This window comes from Scyliorhinus torazame, chromosome 18 (assembly GCF_047496885.1).
Source record: "Scyliorhinus torazame isolate Kashiwa2021f chromosome 18, sScyTor2.1, whole genome shotgun sequence".
Classification (NCBI taxonomy): Eukaryota; Metazoa; Chordata; class Chondrichthyes; order Carcharhiniformes; family Scyliorhinidae; genus Scyliorhinus; species Scyliorhinus torazame.
The window spans coordinates 14,672,995-14,697,740 of NC_092724.1; the positions used below are offsets into that span (position 1 = coordinate 14,672,995).

The window sequence follows — 24,746 nt, forward strand, 5'->3', positions numbered from 1 at the left end:
TGTAGCATGACTTGCCAGTTTTGATACTCGATGCCCTGTCCAAAGCATTCCGTATGCTTTCTTGACTACCTTGTCCACTTGTGTTGCCACTTTCACCAATCTGTGGACCTACACACCCGGATCCCACTGACTTTCCATTCTAATTGATTCCCTACATCCAACGGTGCACTAAGGCAGTTCCGTACGTAGTTATCCCTGGAACAGATCGCTAGTTGCCTACAGGCAGAGGGACCCACCAATAGATCCTGGGAAATCCACACGGTGCAATGAAGGAAGAGACAGGGTTTGACAGATGACCCATTCCCTTCCTCCTCCGCCTTGTGCTTGGGGGAGTGAGGGAGTGTGAAAATGGTGGTTCCTCCCATAGCAAAATGCCAGCTGTCTGCTTACCGACCAAGGGAGGCGATGACATAGTGGTACTGTCGCTGGAATAGTAATCCAGAGGCCCAGGGTATGCTCTGCGGACCCAGGTTTGAATTCCACCACGGCAGATGGTGAAATTTGAATTCAGTATTAAAAAAAGTCGAACGATGACCATAAAACCATTGGCGATCGTCATATTCATCTGGTTCACTAATGTCCTTCAGGGAAGGAAATCTGCTGTCCTCACCTGATCTGACCTACGCGTGTCTGGCCTCCAGCACTTCTCCAGGCCCACAGAAGTTGAATTCACTCTGAAATGTCACTCTGTTCAATGGCAATTAGGAATGGCCAATGGCCCATCCTTTGAATGAATAACAAAATACATCATACGGACTTGGAAACGCGTTAATTGTTCCTTCATCAGCTGTTTACGGCTGGGATGTTTCAAGAGGTTAGCTCCCGATCACCGTCTCTAGGGCAATGGGGATGGGCAACAAATACTGCCCACATCCAATGAATTAATTAACATTAAAAATATAGTGGCTGCCCCAATTATGTGGCCCTTGAATCAGGCACAGAATAGTTTAGGCAGGTTGTGGGAGGGTGCAGTTTTATCGAATGGTACTGGATGCAAGACGTCAGTTATGTGAAGAGACTGGATTATTCAAATTTATGGAACAGTTTTGATAGGATAGGGGAGAAAGTGCAGCAGGGCCAGTAACAAGAGGTCCCCGAGGCAAGAATATTGGTGAAAGAGAAGGGGGGCAGCAAGAATGTTTTAAGCAAAGAACGTTGAGCAGGAAGGCACTACCTTAAAGGGTGGTGACAACAGATACAGTAATAACTTTCAAAAGGAAATTGAGTAAATACTTGAAACATTGCAAAGTTCTGGATTTGGTGGGGTGGGACTAATTTAATAGCTTTCTTGAAGAGCATGCCCAGGCATAGTGGGACAGATTCCACCCCCCCCCCCTCCCCTCCCCCACAACCCAACCACCCCACACTGTGCCCTGGGATTTGATTCTATAACAAGTGCAGCCAGCTAGGTGATTGCAGCATGGGAACTCCAGGCTGCAGTATTTGTGGTGATATACATCACTGTAAGTACACAAAGGGTTAATGTACATACACTACACCTAGCTAGACACTAGAGGGAACACCAGAGACATGACACCCAGTCAACCAATAGGTCAGTAAGATAGGACACGACCAATGGGCAGTCACGATACACACAGAGGTGACACTACCACAGGAGGGCATTACACCAACCCATATAAAAGGACACATCACACATGCTCAGTCTCTTTCCGGTGGAGACACTCAGTGAGTACAGACACAGGGTTGATTGAACATCACACCCACCACGTAGATTGTAGCAGACTGGTTAGTCAGTCTGAGTTGCTATAGCAGCATTAACAGTAGCGTCAAATCCAAGTAGGAGAATTGTTAATAGTTTAATAAACGTGTTAAAGCTATCTCCAAGTCTGAACCTTCCTTTGTCAGAGTGCACATCAAGGAAGCAGCTTATGCTACGTCAAGAGCATAACAAAAACAGTATTAGGTGTTCCAGTGCAAAGTGTGGTGACCTTTTGTGGCATAAGTATACACCTATAGTCCACCTGGAACCAAGTGTGATGTTTACAGACAACAGACGTTTGCACCACAGAAACCCTTTTGAGAATTGAACAGAAGTTAAACAAAGCCAACTGCCTTGCACTAAAAGATTTTTATTAAATTTATTCTGCCATTTATTAAATAGTTTATATACAGTGCAATTAAACTACAGTCTCTTTTCAAGATCAATCTTTCATTTGCTAAATTACATATTCACACAAGCCAGATTCCACACTCTGGTGGCTGACAGGCAGCTAATCAGTGAAAGGTCTTCAGTGTTTGAAGGTAGGAATTTGATTAAGAACATTAATGCTTTCAAAGCTTCTCCCAACAATGATTTCAAATCTGTTGGCTCTGCGTTGTGTTTGTAGGCCCACACTTCAACTGTCCAAGATTTCGCCAGCATGTCCTAAACCTGCAAAGTTCCACCACCTAAAACAGGGTCAGCAACAGAACAGGGAACACCATCATCTGAAAGATCCCCTCCAGGTCACACACCATCCTGACTTGGAACTATGGGCATTGTTCTCCAGCACTTCACGCCAGCAGGACTTTCCAGTCACCCGGAAGTCGACCCCCGCCGTGGGCTCCCCACCCCCCCACCCCCCCGCCCCCAATCACAGGGGCGCAGGCGAGGAATGCAAATCGGCTTCAACTTCGGTGGGACTGTAAGACCCCGCTGGAGGCCGTTGACGTGCAGCCTCCGCCACGCGAAAACCCACTGGTGAGGGAGCTGGAAAATCCCATCCATTCAATGTTGCCTTTCCGTGACTGTCACTAGGTCAAAATCCTGGATCCCACTACCTAACAGCACCGTGGGAATCATCGACACCACACGGACTGCAGTGGTTCGAGATGGTGGCTTATCACTACATTCTGCAGGGCAATTAGGGTCTTTGCCACTGACATCCGGGAATTAATAAACAAAAAGTAGAATCTGTCTGGTCTGTGTGGAGCTTGCACATTCCTCCCATGTCTGCGTGGGTCTCACCCCCACAACCCAAAGATGTGCAGGTTAGGTGAATTGGCCATGTTAAATTGCTCCTTAATTGAAAAATAGATAATTGGGTACTCTTATATTAAAAAAAAATCTGTCTGGTGTCAGCTCCTTTGATTTCTAATTTCAAACAATCTTTAAACCTTCTCAAATTTTTTTCAGCAGCTTAATTTCAAACGGTCCTTGGGTCAGTCCTGACGGTTTACATATACTTTAAAAGAGCTTCTGGATAAACTTGAACACCATGGCCCACCCCCGTGGGTAATGAACGTGTTGCACACGGAATCTGAAGTGCCAGGCCAGCAGCCTTCAGTTTTACTGAACTACCGCACCATCGTTCCTAAACACACGAGGACTTGAAAGTCTTGCTTCCATGTCCGATCACCGCATCTCAAGGAAGGAATTCTTTCACCAACCCCCGACACCACTCAGCTCAATCTTAGACCCAAACACTTGGGCCGCCCAGCACTCAATCCGAAGAAGTGGTTTTGACCTGTAGTGCAAATTTTTAACTTAATCAGCCGCTACCTTCCACAAAGTGTGATTCACAGCGTCACAAAATGGGAGCGATAGTCAGCAGGGGTAAAATAAAATTGTCACAAATCCTAACCCTGTATCACATTTTTCCTGACCGTGTTAACATCTCAATTTAAAAAATATTCAGTGCCATTTCTGTTCTACAAATAAAAATCAGTTCTGGGGCATAAATATGGACAAATTCATAGTAAGCAGATCAGGGAATTCCCTCTCATCATACAGTTTGTCCACTAATCCCCTTCCCTCCATTCTCCCTCCCATGCCCTTCATTCCAACCGTCACATTCTCCACCTCCTAATCTTCATCCCTATTTAACCCCCCAACCCATCTCTTCTTCCATGACCCATGGGGCGGCACGGTAGCATAGTGGTTAGCACTATTGCTTCACAGCTCCTGGGTTCCAGGTTCGATTCCTGGCTTGGGTCACTGTCTGTGCGGAGTCTGCACGTTCTCCCCGCACCTGCGTGGGTTTCCTCCGGGTGCTCCGGTTTCCTCCCACAGTCCAAAGATGCACAAGTTGGGTGGATTGGCCATGCTAAATTGCCCTTAGTGTCCAAAAAGGTTAGGTGGGGTTACTGGAATAGGGTGGAGGTGTGGGCTTAAGTGGGGTGCTCTTTCCAAGGGCCGGTGCAAGTTCAATGGGCCTCCTTCTGCACTGTAAATTCTATTTTTCCTGGCCCCCAACTTTACCTCCGCTCCTTTCTCCTGCAGACACATCCATTCCCCTTTCTGTCCGTTCACTGCCGTACCCTCCTTCTTGGCTCCATCCCTGCGCCTCTCCCCCATGTTCCTTCTCCTGCACCGCCCACACCATCATAAGAATCCAGAGATCTGCAGGTTAGGTGGATTGGCCATGCTAAAATTGCCCCTTATTGTCCAAAGTTGTGCAGGTTAGGTGGAGTTACGGGGATAGGGTGGGGGAGTGGGCGAGTTCGGGTGCTCTTTCAGAGGGTCAGTGCAGGGACGATGGGCCGAATGGCCTCCTCCTGCACAGTAGGGATTCCATGAAACCACTGATACTGAAATCCTCTTTACTTACTCAAATGTTCAGAGCATGCCAACAGTAGGGTACAAATTTGAGCTAAGTGATGAGCTAACAGCCTTTTTCTGCTCTGAGTTCATCTCAACCATCTCTCAATTCTCTGTCTGTATTATCCTCCAAGGTCTTCACTGGGAGAGAACAGACCAACTGAGCAGTGGAGTGGGGCCTATCCTCACCTCCAGATACCACCCTCAACACAGACTCCACCCGGGGGGGGGCAGCACGGCGGCGCAGTGGTTAGCACTGCTGAGATCCCAAGGTCGATCCCGGCTCTGGGTCACTGTCCGTGTGGAGTTTGCACATTCTCCCAGTGTTTGCGTGGGTTTTGCCCCCGTAACTCAAAAGATGTGCAGGGTAGGTGGATTGGCCGTGCTAAATTGCCCCTTAATTGGAAAAAAATGAATTGGGTGCTCTAAATTATTATTATTATTTTTTTTTAAACGCAGACTCCACCCATCTCTGTAACCTCCTCCGACACCATAACACAGACGTTGATCCTTAACTAACACTTTACACACCGTGCAAGCGAGAAAACTCAAATGATACATTATCCTTGGTCCGTGTAAGCATGTTCATTCAGAGCAATAATGTGAAATTACCACTGGTTAATTGAGGAGGAAAACATTTGTGGGCGGCACTGTGGTTAGCACTATTGCCTCACAGCTCCAGGGTCCCAGGTTTGATTCCGGCCTTGGGTTACTGTCTGTATGGAGTTCACACGTTCTCCCCGTGTCTGTGTGGGTTTCCTCCCACAGCCCAAAGATGTGCAGGGTAGGTGGGGTTATGGGGGATAAGGCGGAGGATTGGGCCTAGGTAGGATGCTCTTTCAGAGGGTTAGTGCAGGTGCGATGGGCCGAAAGACCTCCTTCTGCACTGTAGGGATTCTATGATTAACAACGGCAGAGGTGTGATTAATGAGGGCTGGCAAGTGCTGCAGTTTCGATTTGAATCACTAGGTGGCAGTGCTTTGACAGGTTATTGTTACTGAGTGCAAGAACAGAAGAGGAATCTGACGCTGTTGAGTGAATGTTCACACGTCCCTGCTAATTGCTCCATCTGCTGTTTTAACTGTGACCTTATGCAGTTTATCTTCAGCAGCCTTACTGCCTTCGCTGAAATGGCAGTCCAGACAGTGTCACATGAAGGCCCTCAAGGGCTCATCCTTGCCTTAGTGGGGAGCCCTATGGTCCCTCGAGTGGGAAGGGTTGCAGGTTTAAGCCCCACTCCAGCCCGTAACCCAGTCTGACGTGCTAATGCAGCACTGGAGGGAGTACTACACCCTCAGAGGCGCAGTCTTTCAGCCGAGATGTTAAAAATGAGTCTCAGTCTTCCCTTTCAGCTGGACATAAAAGATCTCACTCTTTTGAAGAAGAATAAGGGAGACTTCCCTAGTGTCCTGGACAATATTTACCCTTCAATCAACTTCACTAAAATAATTCATCATCTCATTGCTTCTTTAAGATTTGCCTACCTTCTAATTGCCTGTAAAGCTATATCAATACAAGCTCTTTACTTCAGGGGCAAGTACTCCAGGAGCTCATTAGGTGTGGGTGTGAGCTGTACAATCTCAAAGTGGGCTGTATGGTAGCACAGTGGTTAGCACCATTGCTTCACAGCGCCAGGGTCCCGGGTTCGATTCCTGGCTTGGGTCACTGTCTGTGCAGAGTCTGCACGTTCTCCCTGTCTCTGCGTGGGTTTCCTCCGGGTGCTCCAGTTTTCATAGAATTTACAGTGCAGAAGGAGGCCATTCAGCCCATCGAGTCTGCACCAGCTCTTGGAAAGAGCAACCTACCCAAGGTCCTACCAAGTACCTACCAAGGTTTCCTCCCAGTAGTCCCGAAAGATGTGCTTGTTAGGTGAATTGGACATTCTGAATTCTCCCTGTGTACCCAAACAGGCGCCGGAATGTGGCGACTCGGGGATTTTCACAGCAATTTCATTGCAGTGTTAATGTAAGCCGACTTGTGACAATAAAGATTATTATTAAAAGGATCAATAGGAACAGGTAACAGATTAACGGGCCTAATGTAGAATTTTTAAAGTTGTCTGTGTAAACATTTTTTTAAAAAACAACTGAGATAATATTTTTCAATATTTAACAGTAATGGGGCCCCTGTCAAAACATCATTAAACACAGCAAGTGAGCAACCAGAGGGACACGCCGTTTCCACCAGAGGCAAATTAGAATCTTCACTCCTGTTGCACAACATCATTACCTGGGACAGATCCCGGAACCCCAAGAAGCTCGGTCAGTCAGAGTCATTTGTGGGGCCAATAGGAGTGCGTGTTCCGGGGGGTCTGTAAAAAAGCAGGCACTGGACTAGTTTGTCATTTCTCATCCCACCCCGCCATTTTTCGTGGCGGAGAAAGTGGGGAAGAGGCCGTTCAGTAGGGCAGAGTTGAGAGGTTTGCCAATTGGATAAGTGCTAGCGCCCCATGCCACCGCTCCTTCTGCTCCTGCAGGTGCTGCCCAGAACAGCGTTGCTCCCTCTCCTCGTCCTCCACGTGGCGCCTGTCCTGCTCCTGGTCACATTTCTGAGTGCCCCCTTCGTCCCCGGCTGGGCTCGGACGCTGCTCCCGGCTCTGCCAGTACCTGAGGGGATTCACACAGTCAAACTAAGCAACAGTAAATCCAATGCTGGGTTTTTAAATCATCACTACCCCCTCCGAAGCCCTCTTAATGCTTCAGTCTGCAATTTTACTGGACAGGGCGATTGCTACATTCCTCTTCCAGTGTGGTACCGAGCTGCACTCTCACTGAGATTTGCATTTATTTAGCGCCTTCGATGCAGAACAGCACCCCCAAAGAAACCTCGTAAGGAGAGCAAGAGGACAACACGAAAGGTGGACTTGGAAGCTTCTGGAAATATCCTGAAGATTGGTCAAAGAGGTAGATGTTAAGGAAGTTCTTAAACAGCAGGGGAGGGAAGCGGAGATTAATAAATTCAACGAAGGAACTCATAAGAAAGCTCTTTGCCCAGAGAGTGTTTAGAATGGGAACAGCACGGTGGTGCAGTGGTTAGCACTGCTGCCTACAGTGCCGAGGACCCGGTTCAACCCCGGCCCTGTGTGCAGTTTGCACATTCTCCCAGTGTCTGCAAGAGTTTCATCCCCACAACCCAAAGATGTTCAGGTTAGGTGGATTGGCCATGCTAAATTGCCCCTTAATTAAAAATAAAAATTGAACAAAAAGGACATGGAACTCACCACTACAGCGAGCAGCTATAGCGAATACCACTGATTCATTCAAGGGAAGCGAGATAAACACATGAGAGAAAAAGGAAAGGCCATGCTGGTGGGGTTAGGTGAGGATGGGGGCGAGAAGAGGCTTCTGCGAAGCAGTAACACCAGCACAGACCCACTAGGCAGAATTGTGCCTCTGTGCAGTGAGATTCTCCATACTGCAAGGTAAGAATGAGTCCCAGCATTGAGGTCTGTGCAGGTCCAAGGAATATCTTAGCTTCAGTCCCTCCCTAACAGCGCTGTGAGTGTACCAACGCCACATGGACTGCAGGGCATCGAGGCAGCGACTTCCCACCACCTGCTCAAGGGCGACTGGAGAGGGGCACCAAACACTGGGCCGAGCCAGCATCAACCACATCCCAGCCAATAAAACACATCTGGCATTCCTTTGCTCATCTTGATGCAAGACCAACACTTGTTGTCCATCCCTAATTGCCCGAGTTGAGTGGCTTACTAGACCATTTCGGAGGGCAGTTAAGAATCAAGCACATTGCTGTGGACCTGGAGTTACATGTAGGCCAGGCAAGGTAAGGATGGCAGGTTTCCTTCCCTAACTGATATTAGTGAATCATATGGGTTTTTAGAACAATGAATGCCATGGAAACCATTAGTGAGACTAGTTTTATATTATATTTAGATATAATATTTATATTCCAAATTTAGTTATTGAATTTAAATTGCACCAGCTGTCATGGTGGGATTTGAGCCCATGTCCCCAGAGCATCAGACTCTGGATTACTAGGCCAGTGTCATGATCATGACGCCACAGCCTCCCCAACAGTTTTAATAATTCCCCTCAGGGCCCCTGTCCGATTCCGTGAATCTGTCCAGAAAGCAGTCAGGCCTGTTCTGCAGGGTTGTCATAGCAGTGACCCCATCATGGTTCAATAGCCTGCCACCTCTCACCACCTAAACTCATAAATGAGGTGCACGCCTCAGACCCAAAAAAACCTTGAACTCCACGAGGGAGCAGACTCGGTCACGGTCAACTACATCGCAACGGAAAACCACCCAACAACAACTTTCATTTGTATAGCACTCTAACTGCAGAGGCACCTTCACCACACGGACAGCAGCCGCTCCAGAGGGCAGCCCACCACCACTTTCTGGAGGGCGATTGGTGATGGGACAGTAAATGCCCATCTTGCCGCCTCCATGAATAAAACGAAACTCATTTGCAATGCGGTAAAAGGACGAGGCAGGAGAGTTCAGCGACTCACCTTGCTAACCACTCCACCACCGCCTTATCTTCTTCAGCCGTTGTGACCTTGCCCTGGTCGGTCGCACCCTCATGCCGCCTCAACCTGGCGTACGGGTGTTTTGTGCAATGCCGATTCGCATGAGTAAATTTGCTGAGGCAACCTGGGGAGTGAAAAAGAAATTCTGATGTTACTTTTCTATCGCACGGGGGCTGGAGGTGAACCTAATCCAATTAGGACCCAACATCACACAAAATCTCATAGGTTCAACATGGTTGTATAGTTTATTCAAACTTTGTCTCCCTGGGGTACAAATCGCACAACATTTGATATAAAACCTGGGACCATCTTGCTGCCTCCACTGGGCCGGTGGGGGGATTCGGCCTCTGTGGATTACACCGCAGCAGAGAATCAGACAAATTAACATTTGTGTGGCACCCTTGCACGGCAAGACGTTCCCAAGACGTTTCACAAAAGTGGCGTCAAACAAAATTGAAAAGGCAGCACGTCGGCGCAGTGGTTAGCACTGCTGCTTCGCTGCGCCGACGTCCTAGGTTCAATCCCGGCTCTGGGTCACTATCCGTGTGGAGTTTGCACATTCTCCCCGTGTTTGTGTGGGTTTCGCCCCCACAACAAAGATGTGCAGGGTAGGGTGGATTGGCCACGCTAAATTGGCCCGTAATTGGAAAAAAATAATTGGGTACTCTAAATTTATTTATTTTTAAAAATTGGATATCGAGCCACAAAAGGAGACATTAGGGCAGCTGGCCAAACGTTTAGTCAGAGGGAGATTTTAAGGAGCTTGCTAAAAGAGAAAAGAGAGAGAGACGGTGTGAGGCAGAGAGTTTGGGGCAAAAATTACGGAGCTCAGGGCCCAGTTGGTTGAAGGGATGACCATAACAGCGGAGAATTAAAAATTGGTGAGCACGAGGCGCCAGAATTTGACTCGATTTGGATTTGTCAAGTGTACCGAGGTAGTGAAAAGTATTGTTCGGTGTGCAGTCCAGGCAGATCGTTCCATACACGAAAAATAGGACATTCGATAAATACATAAATAAATTTCAGGTGTGCAGAGATCTCGGAGGGTTGAATGGCTGGTGGCGGTTAAAGAGGTGAAGAGAGGGGTCACGGGCAGATTTCAGAGCAACAATGGGAATTTAAAAATTGTTGAATCGCACTAGATTCATCATCTTAGGCATTCCATTAACATTCACATTAACAGTCAGCGCTTGCTTTAAAGAGAGGCTAAGGGAAGAATTTCTAGAGCTTAGTACATCTAATGGTCAAAGGGAGTAAGGGATAGACAAGAGGGCATAGATGGAAGAATGCAGAGGTCCTGGTGAGTTGTAGGGCTGGAGGTGATTACAGAGGTAGAGTTGAGGCCACAATAATCTTTATTATTGTCACAAGTAGGCTTACATTATCACTGCAATGAAGTTACGGTGAAAAGCCCCTAGTCGCCACACTCCGGCGCCTGTTCAGGTTGTCATGCGAGAGTGCCTTTAAGAATTGGGTGTTTAAGCATTGTACCTTTAAGGAATGGAGCTGATCATATTACTGAAGTGATGTCAGAGGTTGGGGGGAGCTGAGCTCACTTCTGCTTTTGGTTTCAGTTAGAGAGAGCAGCTTGGATGTGCCTGTGTGTTTTGCTGAGAGCAGCTTGGGTGTGCCTGTGTGTTTTGCTGAAAGCAGCTGAAAAGTGCCTGGCTGGTTTGCCGAGAGCTGCATGAAAGGAGAAGGCCAGTTTGAGGAGAAAGCTGGGAGTGTTTGTGTGTTTTGAAAAGAGTTGCAGGAAGAAAAACACAGAACTGGTCTGTTGATGTCTGCAAATCCAAAGACTAGAAGTATATTGAATGTAACCTCATGTCTGCTGTTAAAGGGGAAGTCTTTTGGATGTTTGAAGGAACATTTTGAGGGATTATTTAGTGTTGTATTATTTTCGGGGTTATCTTTGAAGTAAGGGGTGTTAAGAGATCCAAGGTTTATTTAAAAGGTTAATTTGAGTTCATGGAATAAACATTGTTTTGTTTAAAAACCCATGTGTCCCTAATTGTAATATCACACCTGGGGAACAAGCCGTGTGCTTCAAAAGCTAACAATCCATTAAAGGGGGAGGTTGGTTGAACTCCATGATACATTTTGGGGTTCTGAAAACACCTCTCCCATAACAGGGTACACTAGGGGGGAATTCAAAATGTCCAATTCCCCTAACAAGCATGTATTTGGGGACTTGTGGGAGGAAACCGGAGCACCCGGAGGAAACCCACGCAGACCCAGGGAGAACATGTGCCCAAGCAGGGAATCAAACCCAGGTCCCTGCCGCTTCGAAGCAACACTGCTAACCGCTGTGCTACTTCATTGACTGGGAAGAGCTCTGGGTTGTTTGGGGGCTGTGAAATGTGCAGATTCTGTGCTGGTAAGCTGCAAGTTTAAGGTCCAGCAATAGCCCGACACATCAATGGAGACCACCCACATCTCCTGCCTTCAAATATGGGCGGGGATTTCTGCCGCCTGGGGACGTTTAGTGTCTCCTTGATGAGTCGCACTGCCCTCTATCTAGTCACTGTTCAACCCCAGCTCAGTTACTCAACAACCACACTGAATAAGTTTCCAACATATCGATTGATTTTTCAAAAGCAGCAAAGAGGCCATGGGGCCACTCAGGCTTGTACTGTCTCTTTGAAAGAGCTACCCACATAGTCCCACTCCTCCGACGTTCCGTTTAAAATATTTCCCTTTACAATATTGATCTACTTCCCCTTTAGAAGCTGGTGTGGATCCTTCCCACGCCCCACGTCGCCCAGCCACCCTGCCTGGTAGACAATTCACCAACCCCCAACACACTTTTTTAAAAAAATTCTCGTAACACCAAGCTGATTAAAGGAGCCGTGATTTTGATTTCACAATTAGCTCATTTCCTAAAGTCCTGCAAGATCAGGCCTCGCTCTTCCTGGGATTGCCGGCAGAGATCAGCGAGCTACACTAAACGATGCACTCACACACCACGGTCACTGCTTTGCCAGAGGGGAAGTACTTTAGACTTTTAAAACTGACAGGATTCTGTGTACAAGATAGGAATGCAGGAGCAATGGAATTTGGCCTTCTTAAAAAAAACATTTGTCCCAAAGCACTTTGCAGCCACTGAAGCTGAAAGGTAAAGTGGATCCTGCAGGGAAATAGAGCAAAGGCTACAATCAGGCCAGCCATGATCGTCTCGAATGGCGAAGGGGCTGAAATGCCAGCGCCTGCTCCGATTGGCTCCATTTTAAAGTATTTTTTGAAGCGTGGGTTACTGATTCTTTACGTCCATCAGGAAGGGCAGCCCTGGGTTAATGTTGCATCCAAAAGATGCAATGCAGCACGCCGCCCCAGTACTGCACTGAACACAGCCTGGATCTTTGTACACACTTCCTGCAGTCGTCCACCCCCTCCCTCCCTCCACAAGCTTCCGAGTCAGAGGCAAGAGTAAATTCTGTCTCTCACACGCTCGGTCTCTCATGGCCGGCACAGGCTTGGAGCGCTGAAGGGCCTGTTCCTGTGCTGGACTTTTCTTTGTTCTTTGCCTTTCACCTTAAAATAATGTTCCCTTGTTATTGACACTTTAACCAATGGGAACAGCTGCTTTCTAGCAACCTCTGATAATCTAATACACCTCAACCAGGTCTCCTCTTAGCCTCCAAGATGCCCGTTAAACGTCAATATCGTCCCTGCTTCCACCACCTCCTCCGGCAGCGAGTTCCAGGCACCCACTACCCCGTGTAAAAAACTTACCTCGTACATCTCCTATAAACCTTGCCCCTCGCATCTTAAACCTATGCCCCCTCTACCCTGGGGAAAAGTCTCTGACTATCCACTCTGTCTATGTCCCTCAGAATTTTGTAGACCTCTATAAGGTCATCCCTCAACCTCCTTCGTTCCAGTGAGAACAAACCAATGGATTGGCCTTGCTAACTTGCACTTAGTGTTCAAAATTGCCCTTAGTGTTGGGTGGGGTTACTGGATAGGATGGATGCGGGCGAATTAAGTGGGATGCTCTTTCCAAGAGCCGGTGCAGACTCGATGGGCCGAACGGCCTCCTTCTGCACTGTAAAATCTATGATAAATTCTATGAAATAAACGAATACAAGATAGCTAAAAATAAATCCACTAAAAAGGAATTCAAGAGAAGCTTCTTTACCCAGAGAACAGTTTATAATATGGAACCTGTGAACAAGGACAGGAACAGGCCATTCGGCCCATCGAGTCTGCTCTGCCATTTAATGAGATCAAAACACATCTGATTGTTGCTTCAGTGCCACTGTCCTGCCTTCCCTGATATTCTTTGACTCCCGGTTAGTCAGAAATCTATCCACCTTGTGCCGAGCTCCCAGGTTCGATCCCGGCTCTGGGTCACTGTCCGTGTGGAGTTTGCACCTTCTCCCCGTGTTTGCGCGGGTTTCGCCCCCACAACCCCAAAGATGTGCAGGATAGGTGCATTGGCCACGCTAAATTGCCTCTTAATTGGAAAAAATGAATTGGGGACTCTTAAATTTATAGAAAAATAGAAAAAAAAATCTATCCGCCTCTGCCTTAAAAATACTTCTCGACTCTGCCGCTGTACTGGGGAAAGAGAACACCATGGACTCTTGAGCCTCAGAGAAAATAACTTCTCACCTCTGGTCACAAAATGAGATACCCCTTATTTCTGAACTGTGACCCCTAGTTATGGTCTCTTCCACAAGGAGAAGCATCTTTTTAACATCCGCTCTGTTAAGCCCACTCAGGATCTGATATATTTCATTGAAACTGCTGTCTAAACTTCTGTGGCTCAATCTGTCTGACCTTCCCTCATGAGATAACCCCTTCACCCCAGGAATCAGTTGAGTGAACAATCTCTGAACTGGTTCTAGCGCAATAGTGTCCTTTTTCAAACACGGAGACCAAAACTATACACAGTGCTCCAGATGTGATTTCACCAAAACCCTGTACGACTGTATCTAAACATCTCCACTTATTAATTCATAACCTTTAATGTCACAAGTAGGCTTGCATTAACACTGCAATGAAGTTACTGTGAAAAGCCCCTAGTCTCCACACTCCGGCGCCTGTTCGGGTACACAGAGGGAGAATTCAGAATGTCCAATTCACCCAACAAGCACGTCTTTCGGGACTTGTGGGAGGAAACCGGAGCACCCGGAGGAAACCCACGCAGACACGAGGAGAACGTGCAGACTCCGCACAGACTGTGACCCAAGCCGGGAATCGAACCTGGGACCCTGGCGCTGTGAAACAACAGTCCCAACCACTGTGCAACCGTAACACCCATATATATTTTATATTCCATTCATTAGTTCATAAGAAATAGGAGCAGAATTAGGCCATTTGGCCCATCGAGTCTGCTCCGCCATTCAATCATGGTTGATCTCATCCTGGCCTTAACTCTACCGTCCTGTCCATTCTCCATAACCCTTCAACCCATTACCAATTAAAATCTGTCGACCTCCTCCTTAAATGTACTCACTGTCCCAGCATCCAGCGCATTCTGGGGTAGCAAATTCCACAGATTCACAATCCTTTGGGAGAAGTAGTTACTCTTCAAATCCGTTTTAAATTTGCGACCTCTTATTTTAAGACTGTGACCACTCATTCCAGAATGCTGCACAAGAGGAAGCGTCCACTCCACGTCTACTTTATCCAGACCTTTTATCATCTTGTGTTCCTCGATTTGATCTCCCCTCATTCTTCTAAACTCTAGAGAGCACAGGTCTAAACTATTCAATCTCTCTTACACGACAAACCCCTCATCTCTGAAATCAACTTAGTGAACCTTCTCTGAACTGCCTCCAATGTCACTACCTCATTCCTCAAATAAGGGGACAAATACTGTGCACAATACTCCAGGTGCGGTCTCATCAGTGCCTTGTATCGTTGTGACACACTTCCTTACCTTTATATTGTCCTGAGAGTGTTTGATGGGGACAGTGTAGAGGGAGCTTTACTCTGTATCTAACCCCGTGCTGTATCTGTCCTGGAAGAGTTTGATGGGGACAGTGTAGAGGCAGCTTTACTCTGTAACCCCATGCTGTACCTGTCCTGGGAGTGTTTGATTGGGACAGTGTAGAGGGAGCTTTATTCTGTATCTAACCCCGTGCTGTACCTGTCCTGGGAGTGTTTGATGGGCACAGTGTAGAGGGAGCTTTACTCTGTATCTAACCCAGTGCTGCACCTGTCCTGGGAGAGTTTGATTGGGACAGTGTAGAGGGAGTTTTACTCTGTATCTAACCCCGTGCTGTACCTGTCCTGGGAGTGTTTGATGGGGACAGTGTAGTGGGAGCTTTACTCTGTATCTAACCCCGTGCTGTACCTGTCCTGGGAGTGTCTGATGGGGACAGTGTAGTGGGAGCTTTACTCTGTATCTAACCCCATGTTGTACCTGTCCTGGGAGCGTTTGATGCGGACAGTGTAGAGGGAGCTTTATTCTGTATCTAACCCAGTGCTGTACCTGTCCTGGGAGTGTTTGATTGGGACAGCGTAGAGGGGGCTTCATTCTGCACCTAACCCAGTGCTGTACCTGTCCGAGGAGAGTTTAAGGGGGACAGTGTAGAGGGAGCTTTATTCTGTATCTAACCCCATGCTGTACCTGTCCTGGGAGTGATTGATGGGGACATAGTAGAGGGAGCTTTATTCTGTATCTAACCCAGTGCTGCACCTGTCCTGGGAGCTTTACTCTATATCTAACCCTGCGCTGTACCTGTCCGGGGAGAGTTTAATGGGGACAGTGTAGAGGGAGCTTTATTCTGTATCTAACCCAGTCCTGTACCTGTCCTGGGAGTGTTTGATTGGGACAGTGTAGAGGGAGTTTTACTCTGTATCTAACCCCGTGCTGTACCTGTCCTGGGAGTGTTTGATGGGGTCAGTGTAGTGGGAGCTTTACTCTGTATCTAACCCCGTGCTGTACCTGTCCTGGGAGTGTTTGATGGGGACAGTGTAGAGGGAGCTTTACTCTGTATCTAACCCCGTGCTGTACCTGTCCCGGGAGTGTTTGATGGGGACAGTGTAGAGGGAGCTTTACTCTGTATCTAACCCCGTGCTGTACCTGTCCTGGGAGTGTTTGATGGGGACAGTGTAGAGGGAGCTTTACTCTGTATCTAACCCCGTGCTGTACCTGTCCTGGGAGTGTTTGATGCGGACAGTGTAGAGGGAGCTTTACTCTGTATCTAACCTCGTGCTGTACCTGTCCTGGAAGTGTTTGTTGGGGGCAGTGTAGAGGGAGCTGGATCATGAAGTCATTGAGATGAAGAGCGTAGATGTATAAAGAAGAAGCAGGATAAGGAGAAAGGAATGGAGAGATATGTTGATGGAGTGAGTCACAGAACTGTTACAGTGCAGAAGGAGACTATTTGGCCCATCATGTCTGCACCAGCTCTCCGAATCAGCAACTCACCGAGTGTCATTGCACCGCCACCTCCCCGTAATCCTCCACATTCTTCCTTTTCAGATAACAGTCAATTGAACTTGCTTCCACCACGCTCCCAGTCAGTGCATGCCAGGCCTCAATTACTCGCATCCCCCCCTCTCCCAATCTTCACCCACATCCCCCAACCTCGGCAATGACCCTCTTGCCTTTCCTGCTTCACTCACCCGGCTCAGAGCAGATGAACGGTTTCTCCCCCGTGTGCAGACGCTGGTGGGTTTTGAGCTGTCCACTCTGCACGAACGCTCTCCCACAGCTTGGGTAGTCACACACATACGGTCTCTCACCTGAAGGCCGGTCATAGAGGGAGCGGAGGAAGAAAAAAGGAAAAATATTAAAATAAGACTTTCCCCTCCCAAACACAAACAGACCAATTGTGGACTTTTAGACGTCTCTTAAGGAATCAAGCATTTGACACTGGTCCTTGGCTGGACCTCTTCAAATTTGATCCCATGTAGAACTACTCGTCGCAAATAGGCCATTCGGCCCCTCGAGCCTGCTCCACCATTCAACTAGAGTATGGCAGATCTTCTACCTCAGCGCACCATCACCAAATCCCTAAATAAATAGACGTCTAGCCATTTCAGTTTTGAACATACCCAACATCGGAGCCTCACAGCCACCTGGGTTAGAGAATTCCAGAGCTTCCAACAAAAAACAGTCAATGCATTGGGTCGGTTTCTGGCCAAATTTTATACATCATGGAACCCTGATTTTTTGTTTAAACAGTGAGCATCTTGGGTAGGCCCTTTTCAAAACGTTGCCAGCTACATCTGATAGCAGGGCCAGCAAACCATTCTGAAACTGTTAATAACTGACAATGAGAGAGAGAGAAAAAAAAACCAATGCTTAATTGTTGAGAAGCCCGGGCGAAGTGACTAAGGGTGACTAAGACATCCAGCTCATGAGGAGGAGTGAGGGCCACACTGCAAGCAAGAATAAAGGCCCTGGCTGATTTATTTTTTTAAAAACCAAAGGCCAGTTTTGGAGATTCCCCCAACTAAGATCAACTAACCTCAGTGTAGACCAGAAATCAAACCTGCAACCCTTCTGCAGTGCATGACTCAACCACATTGACCAACTGAGCCACGAGGGGGAAATTCCCAACACCATTTAAGAAAAAGCAAAAGATTCTCGAAATCATAAGGAGCAGAAATTCCGCAAAAATGGTCGACACGTCAGCCAGAGTTTGCGGAGAGACGAATAGTTTTGGGCCGTTGACCATTCATCAGAACATATCAACAGTTATGACGAAATGTTTCAGACCGTAAACATCAACTTTGTTTCTCTCTCTCTACAAATGCTGAGCGTTTTCCGGAATTTCCTGTCGTTACAGAATAGAAACTGCAGGTTTGGGTCCCATCCCCAAACCCGATGGCCGAGAAAGCGTGTTACCACCTTCTCAAGGGCAATTAGAGATAAGCAATAAATGCTGGCCCCCATCTTGTAAATGAATTTTTAAAAATAACACGGTCAAATAGGTTGCTTATCAACCTGTAAATCCTTCCAATATTCCAATGGTGGGTGGCAAGAGTGGGAGAGATTCCTGGTTAACCATGTGATGGAAAGAACATTGGTGCCTCTACCATCCCTGTCCATAGCTCCAGACCACAACATGCATGTAAAAGTGCTTGTTGCCACAGAAACTCTGACTCCGAGTGAGCTACGACACATTGGATTGGATTTGTTTATTGTCACGTGTACCGAGGTACAGTGAAAAGTATCTTTCTGCGAGCAGCTCAAACAGACCATTTAGTACATGAAAAGAAAAGAAAAAGAAAATACATAATAGGACAACACAAGGTACACAATGTAAATACATAGACACCGGCATCGGGTGAAGCATACAGGAGTGTAGTATTAATCAGGTCAGTCCATAAGAGGGTTGTTTAGGAGTCTGGCAACAGTGGGGAAGAAGCTGTTTTTGAATCCATTTGTGCGTGTTCTCAGATATTTGTATCTCCTGCCCGGCCACTGCCATCAAGATGAGGGCAGGAAGGGTAGAAGTCCAAAGTGCAGATTGTAAGAGAAATACAGAAGTAAATGGAAAGGGTATTAGATGATAGCAGACTGTGATTTTGAAAGCCATTAGAGTCACAAACACTAACCTCCGTAAGGTTATCCATATGAAGCATCTTGATACAGCTCAGGTTACATAGGGAGCTTTGTAAATTAAATTAATGTTGGAATACAAAAGAAAGGCCAGACTGAAAGAGTTAAAGTTTTTCTTAACTGAGACTGCAGAAAGGGGTACACTTGAGTAGCAGACATTGTTATGACCCCAGCTGATGTTACTACTGGACAATCAAGTCCCAGAATGGAACACTGGCTCGATAGACCATAAGTTTTATTCTTCTTAGAGACACGGATGAACAGAGACATGGATGAACAGAGGCACAAAACTGCCAATTAATTTTTAACAAAAGAATAAACATCTATTAAATGTGGAAAGATTAACTACAATACAATACCCCTTCACTCCACCTATATCTTCCAGAGGTACACATATTTTTAAGGATAACACAACAAAATACATCTTGTAATATAATGTTCTCGGTATGTACACAGTCCATGTAAACCAACAGCCCAACTGTGGTCAAGCACACCACACTCTTAAACCAAGTGGCAGATGCCACCCAAAGCAACTTCTGTGGATTTTTCATCAACCCGCCCCCCCCGGCCCGCCGCCAGATCCTTGCTACACTGGCAGCTGACTGGAACGTTGACCTCCACAGATTTTCAAAACTCCACTCTTGGAAAAAAAAACACGTGTTGGAATCTTCTCCAAAACAATGTTTTCTCTTGGATGTCTTTACCAAGGATCCACTTCCAGGATTTCAATCTCTCCTTTCAGTATTCCTCTGCCCTGGATTGCCTTGTGCATTCATATTCCTCACAATCTCTCAGGTACCCAACCATGCAAATAGAACACTACTGGACAGACTGTATTACCAATCTTGGGATTACTTCAGATGCCTGGCTTCTCTATCACTGACTTCACCAGGTCTGCCTGTGCCTTTCAGCTGTCTTTAACTAGGAGCCTCTCTCCGCCCCTTTCTTTAACTTCAATGAATAGTTCTTGTTCAGATTCCATTTCTCTTTTCTTAAAGTCTTCTTGGGAACTTTTCTTTTCACCCCCTCGTTTCTAGAACTATATGTTCTTTAGCTTCTGGGACTAGATTTCTTCCCCTTGCTGCACTGTCCTGCCTCTGCTGGCAGTTTCTGTGAGAGCTGTTTTCTTCTCAGGTACCTGTTTCCAACTGAGCAACCGGTGTTTATGCATATCAGTATTGGCCCCTGGTTGCTAAGCAACAGCCTCGTCTTTATATTAAACTTGTTTTAATGCCGGCAGTTTAAAATGAAACCAAAACCCACAGACATGCTTTGTTTAGAATGAGCTAATTGAAGTTGTAATCCTTTACAACGAAGCACAAAATTAAACTAACTTAAAACTATACTGACATAACCCCCACGAGGGCCATATCTCCCTGTTGGACTTGTGGAGTACGAGCTTCCCAGGTAGGGGGCAGATGCAGACCACCTGGAACTCGTTATGAGCTAACATAAAAGCAGGCCCAAAACAGGGCCTGATGTGGTTAGTCCCGCCAGCTGGGATTGTACTGGGAGCAATATGCTGTGTCACCCAGACCTTTGTAAGTAAATCTATGTTCATTTACCATCAGCCTCCTCTGAGTCATTAAATGTACCCTGTTTCTAATACTCACAAATACAGATTACTCAAAATTACCTCTCTTTCCTGACACCATCATGAGGAGTCTTGAGCTTGGCAAGTGAGAGCGAGGATGGGGTAAGAGCAGTGAAGATAGTGATGACAAATATTGCAAAGCATGTATGGGGGGTGGCCATGAGATGCTAATGCTCTCCCCTCAAATGCTTACCAGTGTGTGTCCTTTTGTGTGCTTGTAGCGATTTCTCCCTCGGGAATACTCGATTGCAGATGTGACAGCGGATCCGACTGGTGGACTGCGTGCCTTCGGTGATCAAATCTCGGACTATTTCGGCTCTTGGACGGCCGCGTCTCATCCCATCCTGCAACACACAACCCGAGGCTGTCACTTACGGACCTCCACTTTCCCAAATCATGTGCAAGGATGGCCACTCTCCCACTCACAGCTAGGGACAGGTGGGACAATTGACACATTGCACTTGCAGCTCTATCGAACCAACTATACTTATATAATTAAAATAATGGCCAGGATCCCTGTTCCTGCTCTCTAGTCAACTACCTTCCACTGAAATGGAATGTACCGGCTTCCAGAGGTCTAAATGTTTTTGGAGTACTGTGTGCTTGGGAAAGGGTATTGGAGGGCACTGTACAGAAACGCACAATTCTGTATAGCAATCCTAGGCGAGTTAAAAGATTCTTGCCCCCCAAGCCTGTTCCAATATACAATCAAGGCCATCGCTTCCGCAGGTTTAGGGAGTGCTGCCTTGTCACTGATGTGAATGTAAAAGTTGGCACTTTTATGAGGGGCAGGAAGACATGCCAGTGTCCTGACGTCGGGCAGATTGATCATGCAGGAAATCGGGAGGTTTCCCCAGTGTCCCATATGAATGATTGATCAGCGAGTGACACCCCCCACACACAATTCACCACGAGCATCCCATACAATTTTGGGCCCCATCCATCACTGCGTCTGGCCAGCACGTCAATACTAATCATTTATTTTAATAATTGTTTGAGAGACCTTGTAGTGCATAAATCTGCCGCATTGATGTTGCAGTGGTGTAGTGGTTATGTGCGGGACTAGTAATTCATTAACCTGGATTAGTAACCGAGAGATCACAATTTAAAATCCTTCCATGGCAGTCTGGAATGCGATTTTAAGTGACCTAAAAGACTATTGGTAAAATCTGATAATTTAAGGAAGGACCTCTGCACTCTTTACCTAGTTATAGAATCCCTACAATGCAGGAGGACACTATTCGGCCCATTGAGTCTGCACCGACCCTCCGAAAGAGCACCCTACTTAGACCCAATCTCTCACCTGATCTCTGTAACCCCACCTAACCTTTGGACACTTAAACTGCCCCTTCCACCTAACCTGCACACCTTTGATCTGTGGGAGCACCCGGAGGAAATCCATGCAGACACGGGGAGAAAGTACAAACTCCACACAGTCACCAAAAGCCAAAATTAAATCCGGGTCCCTGGCGCTGTGAGAAGGCAGTGCTAACCACTGCGCCACCCCGCCCACACCACTGCACTCATGCAGTGTCCTCGTAGACAGCAGGTTCCAGCCCAGGTCATTATCAAACATGGTAGCCATGATGTGGAGATGTCAGTGTTGGACTGGGGTGGGCACAGGGCATACAACACCAGGTTAAAGTCCAACAGGGTTTATTTGGAATCACTAGCTTTTGGAGTGCAGTTCCTTCATCAGGTCTTTAACCTGGTGTTGTAAGAATTCTTACTGCGTAAAACCAGTTCATCTTCAAATTCTTCCACCTGCCCCCGTATCTCTTGACCCCAACCTTGCAAATGGGTCCTCTTAGTCCCTGTAGGATTTAAATTTAGTCTGGAGAATAGTAACCTGTGCTTCAAAGATAATGAATGCACCGGTCTAATGAAGAATGAAGCACAAATGCATTTGTTTTTACCCCTTTGACTGTAGTGGAGAGGGAAAGTGTGTGTGTGTGTATGGGGGGGGTTGTAAGCTATTTCGAGGTAATGGGTGAGTGTGAGGCATTAGGTTCAGGAGACTTCAGAGTGCCCCCCATATGACAGTAACTCCTGTGCACATGCACTCAACTATCAGTGAGCATCACTTGGTGCAAATTAAATAAACTGTGAAGAATTAAAGTATTAAAAAGGATGAGGATTTGATTAAACTGCCTTTGCAGAAACCCCCAGGATTTCCTAGTTTGACAGCGGACTTCAATAGGTGTCCCACAAAGTTGCGAACCGACAGCGGCCAATCACATACAAGGGGCGGGGCCACCCGGTGTCCGTCTCCATGGAGATGGAACGTTGGCGCCTGCTACATTTTTGGCGGGTTACTTGTCATTTCAGACCATTCAAAAAAGAAAGATTTGGAAAGGCGGCATCTCGATCAGCGCCAAATCTCGAGATATATTTAAATATATGTTTTAAAAACCTATTAAATTAAGGACAATTGAACTAAACGAGGCCACGGTCGGGGAGAGAAAGAGGAAATGCGACAAACCATAACTCGCAAATTAAATCGCCAAAATGTGTTGCATTCAACAAATAAAGAGACCGATAAAGATTCTGATAGAATCAGAAATTGACCTGAAGCATTCAGTTACATTTGTTAATTTAAAACAAATCTGCCGAAATCCACGCTGGTCTTAGGGCGGAGACAGCAAGTGATTTCCAGGAAAACCTGCTCACCACAAACTAAATATAATCTGTCATGAGGATTTGGAGAAGGAGCACTTCAGCTAAAATCTTTACAAGATTACAATTTCATTTATTAGTTTCAAACAGTGGCCGAATTAGTGAGTCATGCAGTTTACTGTAAATGCAATCTCGCTTTTACTTACTGGCACAATTAGTTATTTACTGCATTAGGTCTTTTTAAAAAATCAGTTGACAGCCCCCTATCCGAGCAACACATCGGATCAGATCCGTAACAGGGATACACAGACTGCTTTACCTTGTATGCGGGGATGTCAGGACTCTGCCCGGGTGAAGCTGACCCTGTCGATCCGATGCTGGGAGTCGGGCTGAGGCTCATAGTGTTGGAGTTTTCCGGCCATTTGCAGGGAAAACCCATTGAGAAATCCCCCAGGTTTAATTCCTCGGCAGCGCAGCGGGACGGGAATGGTGTGGCTTTAATCACAGAGACAACCATCCGCTTGGGCGAATCGCAACTCGCGCTCCCGGACATAATAATATACATTGAACTTTCCTTTTTTTTTAAAAAGTAAACGGAGATGGAAAGTCCTCTTCTCTTTCTCTCGGACTCCTTTCCCGCGTAATTCTGCCTGCTGGGAAATCTCATTAGCCAATCAAACCAGAGACACGAGGGAATCCCCGCGCTTTCCATCCAATCAGCCGGTGGGGTTGTGTGTGTCAAGCCAGGTATTTAAACTGAGTTTAAAGCTGAAGCCGTTTTTTTAAACTAAAAGCATGAAAATGAGTCAGGCTCTGGCAAGACAAAGAGATCATTGCGGAACCATTGCATCACTCAGTTTGTTAGTAATAAGAAAAGCATGCTCTTAAATAGTAATCCGCTTTACAGTAAATTTATCCCAAAGATCTACGTGCTGCAGCACTGGAGAATAAATGGGCTATGCTGCAAGTATAACTAACCTCTGCCTTCCTGCTCAATAGAGGCGGAAGATCCCATGGCGCTATTTTGAAAAATAAGGTTTTCCCCAGTGTCCTGGCCTGCATTGATTCCCTCAACCCACATGAGCAAAAAAACCTGGTCAATCCCACATTGCATTTAGTGTGGGAGCTTGCTGTGCACAAATTGAATGCTGCATTTCCATTACAACATCCAAAACACGTACAAAGTCAATATGCGGTCGTCAAGGTGTCCAGAATGCTTGGGTTTGCAAATGGAACTTCTATCACTCTTCAGTTACAATAATGGAAATGCTGTAGCAGACCAACACAATGAGATTACAGCATAGCCGCTTGGGACCCATATACTGTACATTACTCTCCCTGAGAAAGTTCAAAAGCAGGCAGCTAGTTTCGTTAGAATGCTAAAGTGGGCCCATCAAGTCTGCACCGACCCTCCGAAAGAGCACTCTACCCAGGTCCACTCTCCCGCCCAACCTGGACACTAAGGGACAATTCAACGTAGCCAATTCGCCTAATCTGTACATTTTTGGACTCGGGAGATTGCAATGTCTCCCAGTTGGTCACCTCACTCGGCTTCAGTTGATCTTGTTTTAGTTTGGGCGGTGCCTCTTTAAGGAGCGGCCCCTTTTGATTTGTCCCTCAATTTGTTTACTTTTGTTTAATTGGTTGAACTGCAGGAGTTCACCTCTCTAGGCTGGCGTCATCTCCGGAACCGAAGAAAAGCCCAGAGAAACGTAATTGTTCACCTAAAATGTTATAGCAACATGCCGATCTAAGTAGTACATTAAGCCCTAAAGTGACTGAGCTGAGAGTTCAAAACCAAAAGTTCCAACTGTGTGTGTATTCCCCAACATGCTTCTTTTACTAACTCATTCCATCCACCCCCCGAACACGATGGAAAAAAATGTTGAACTTTTAAAAATTAATGTGATCATTTTACACCCACTGAGAAAATATTCTGCTGGAAAACTATAGGGGGAACCTTGACCTCGGAGGCA

At 46.6% G+C, this 24,746-nt stretch overlaps 1 protein-coding gene across 2 annotated transcripts; it reads right to left on the minus strand.

Moving 5' to 3' along the window:
* Positions 1-2,601: 2,601 nt before the first annotated feature.
* LOC140394961 (zinc finger protein 367-like) lies at positions 2,602-24,281 on the minus strand. 2 transcript variants are annotated; one of them, XM_072482197.1, is made up of 5 exons: positions 23,090-24,281; positions 20,348-20,498; positions 16,616-16,735; positions 9,017-9,158; positions 2,602-7,146 (listed from the first exon to the last, which is right to left on the minus strand). In XM_072482197.1, exons 1-5 carry the CDS (start codon positions 23,480-23,482, stop codon positions 6,939-6,941), a joined length of 1,014 nt encoding a protein of 337 aa, XP_072338298.1. In that variant the 5' UTR covers positions 23,483-24,281; the 3' UTR covers positions 2,602-6,938. The 2 variants fall into 2 exon arrangements, with proteins under 2 accessions (XP_072338298.1, XP_072338299.1); XM_072482198.1 differs by lacking the exon at positions 16,616-16,735 and having other exon boundaries at positions 23,090-24,280.
* Between the last annotated feature and the right edge of the window lie 465 nt (positions 24,282-24,746).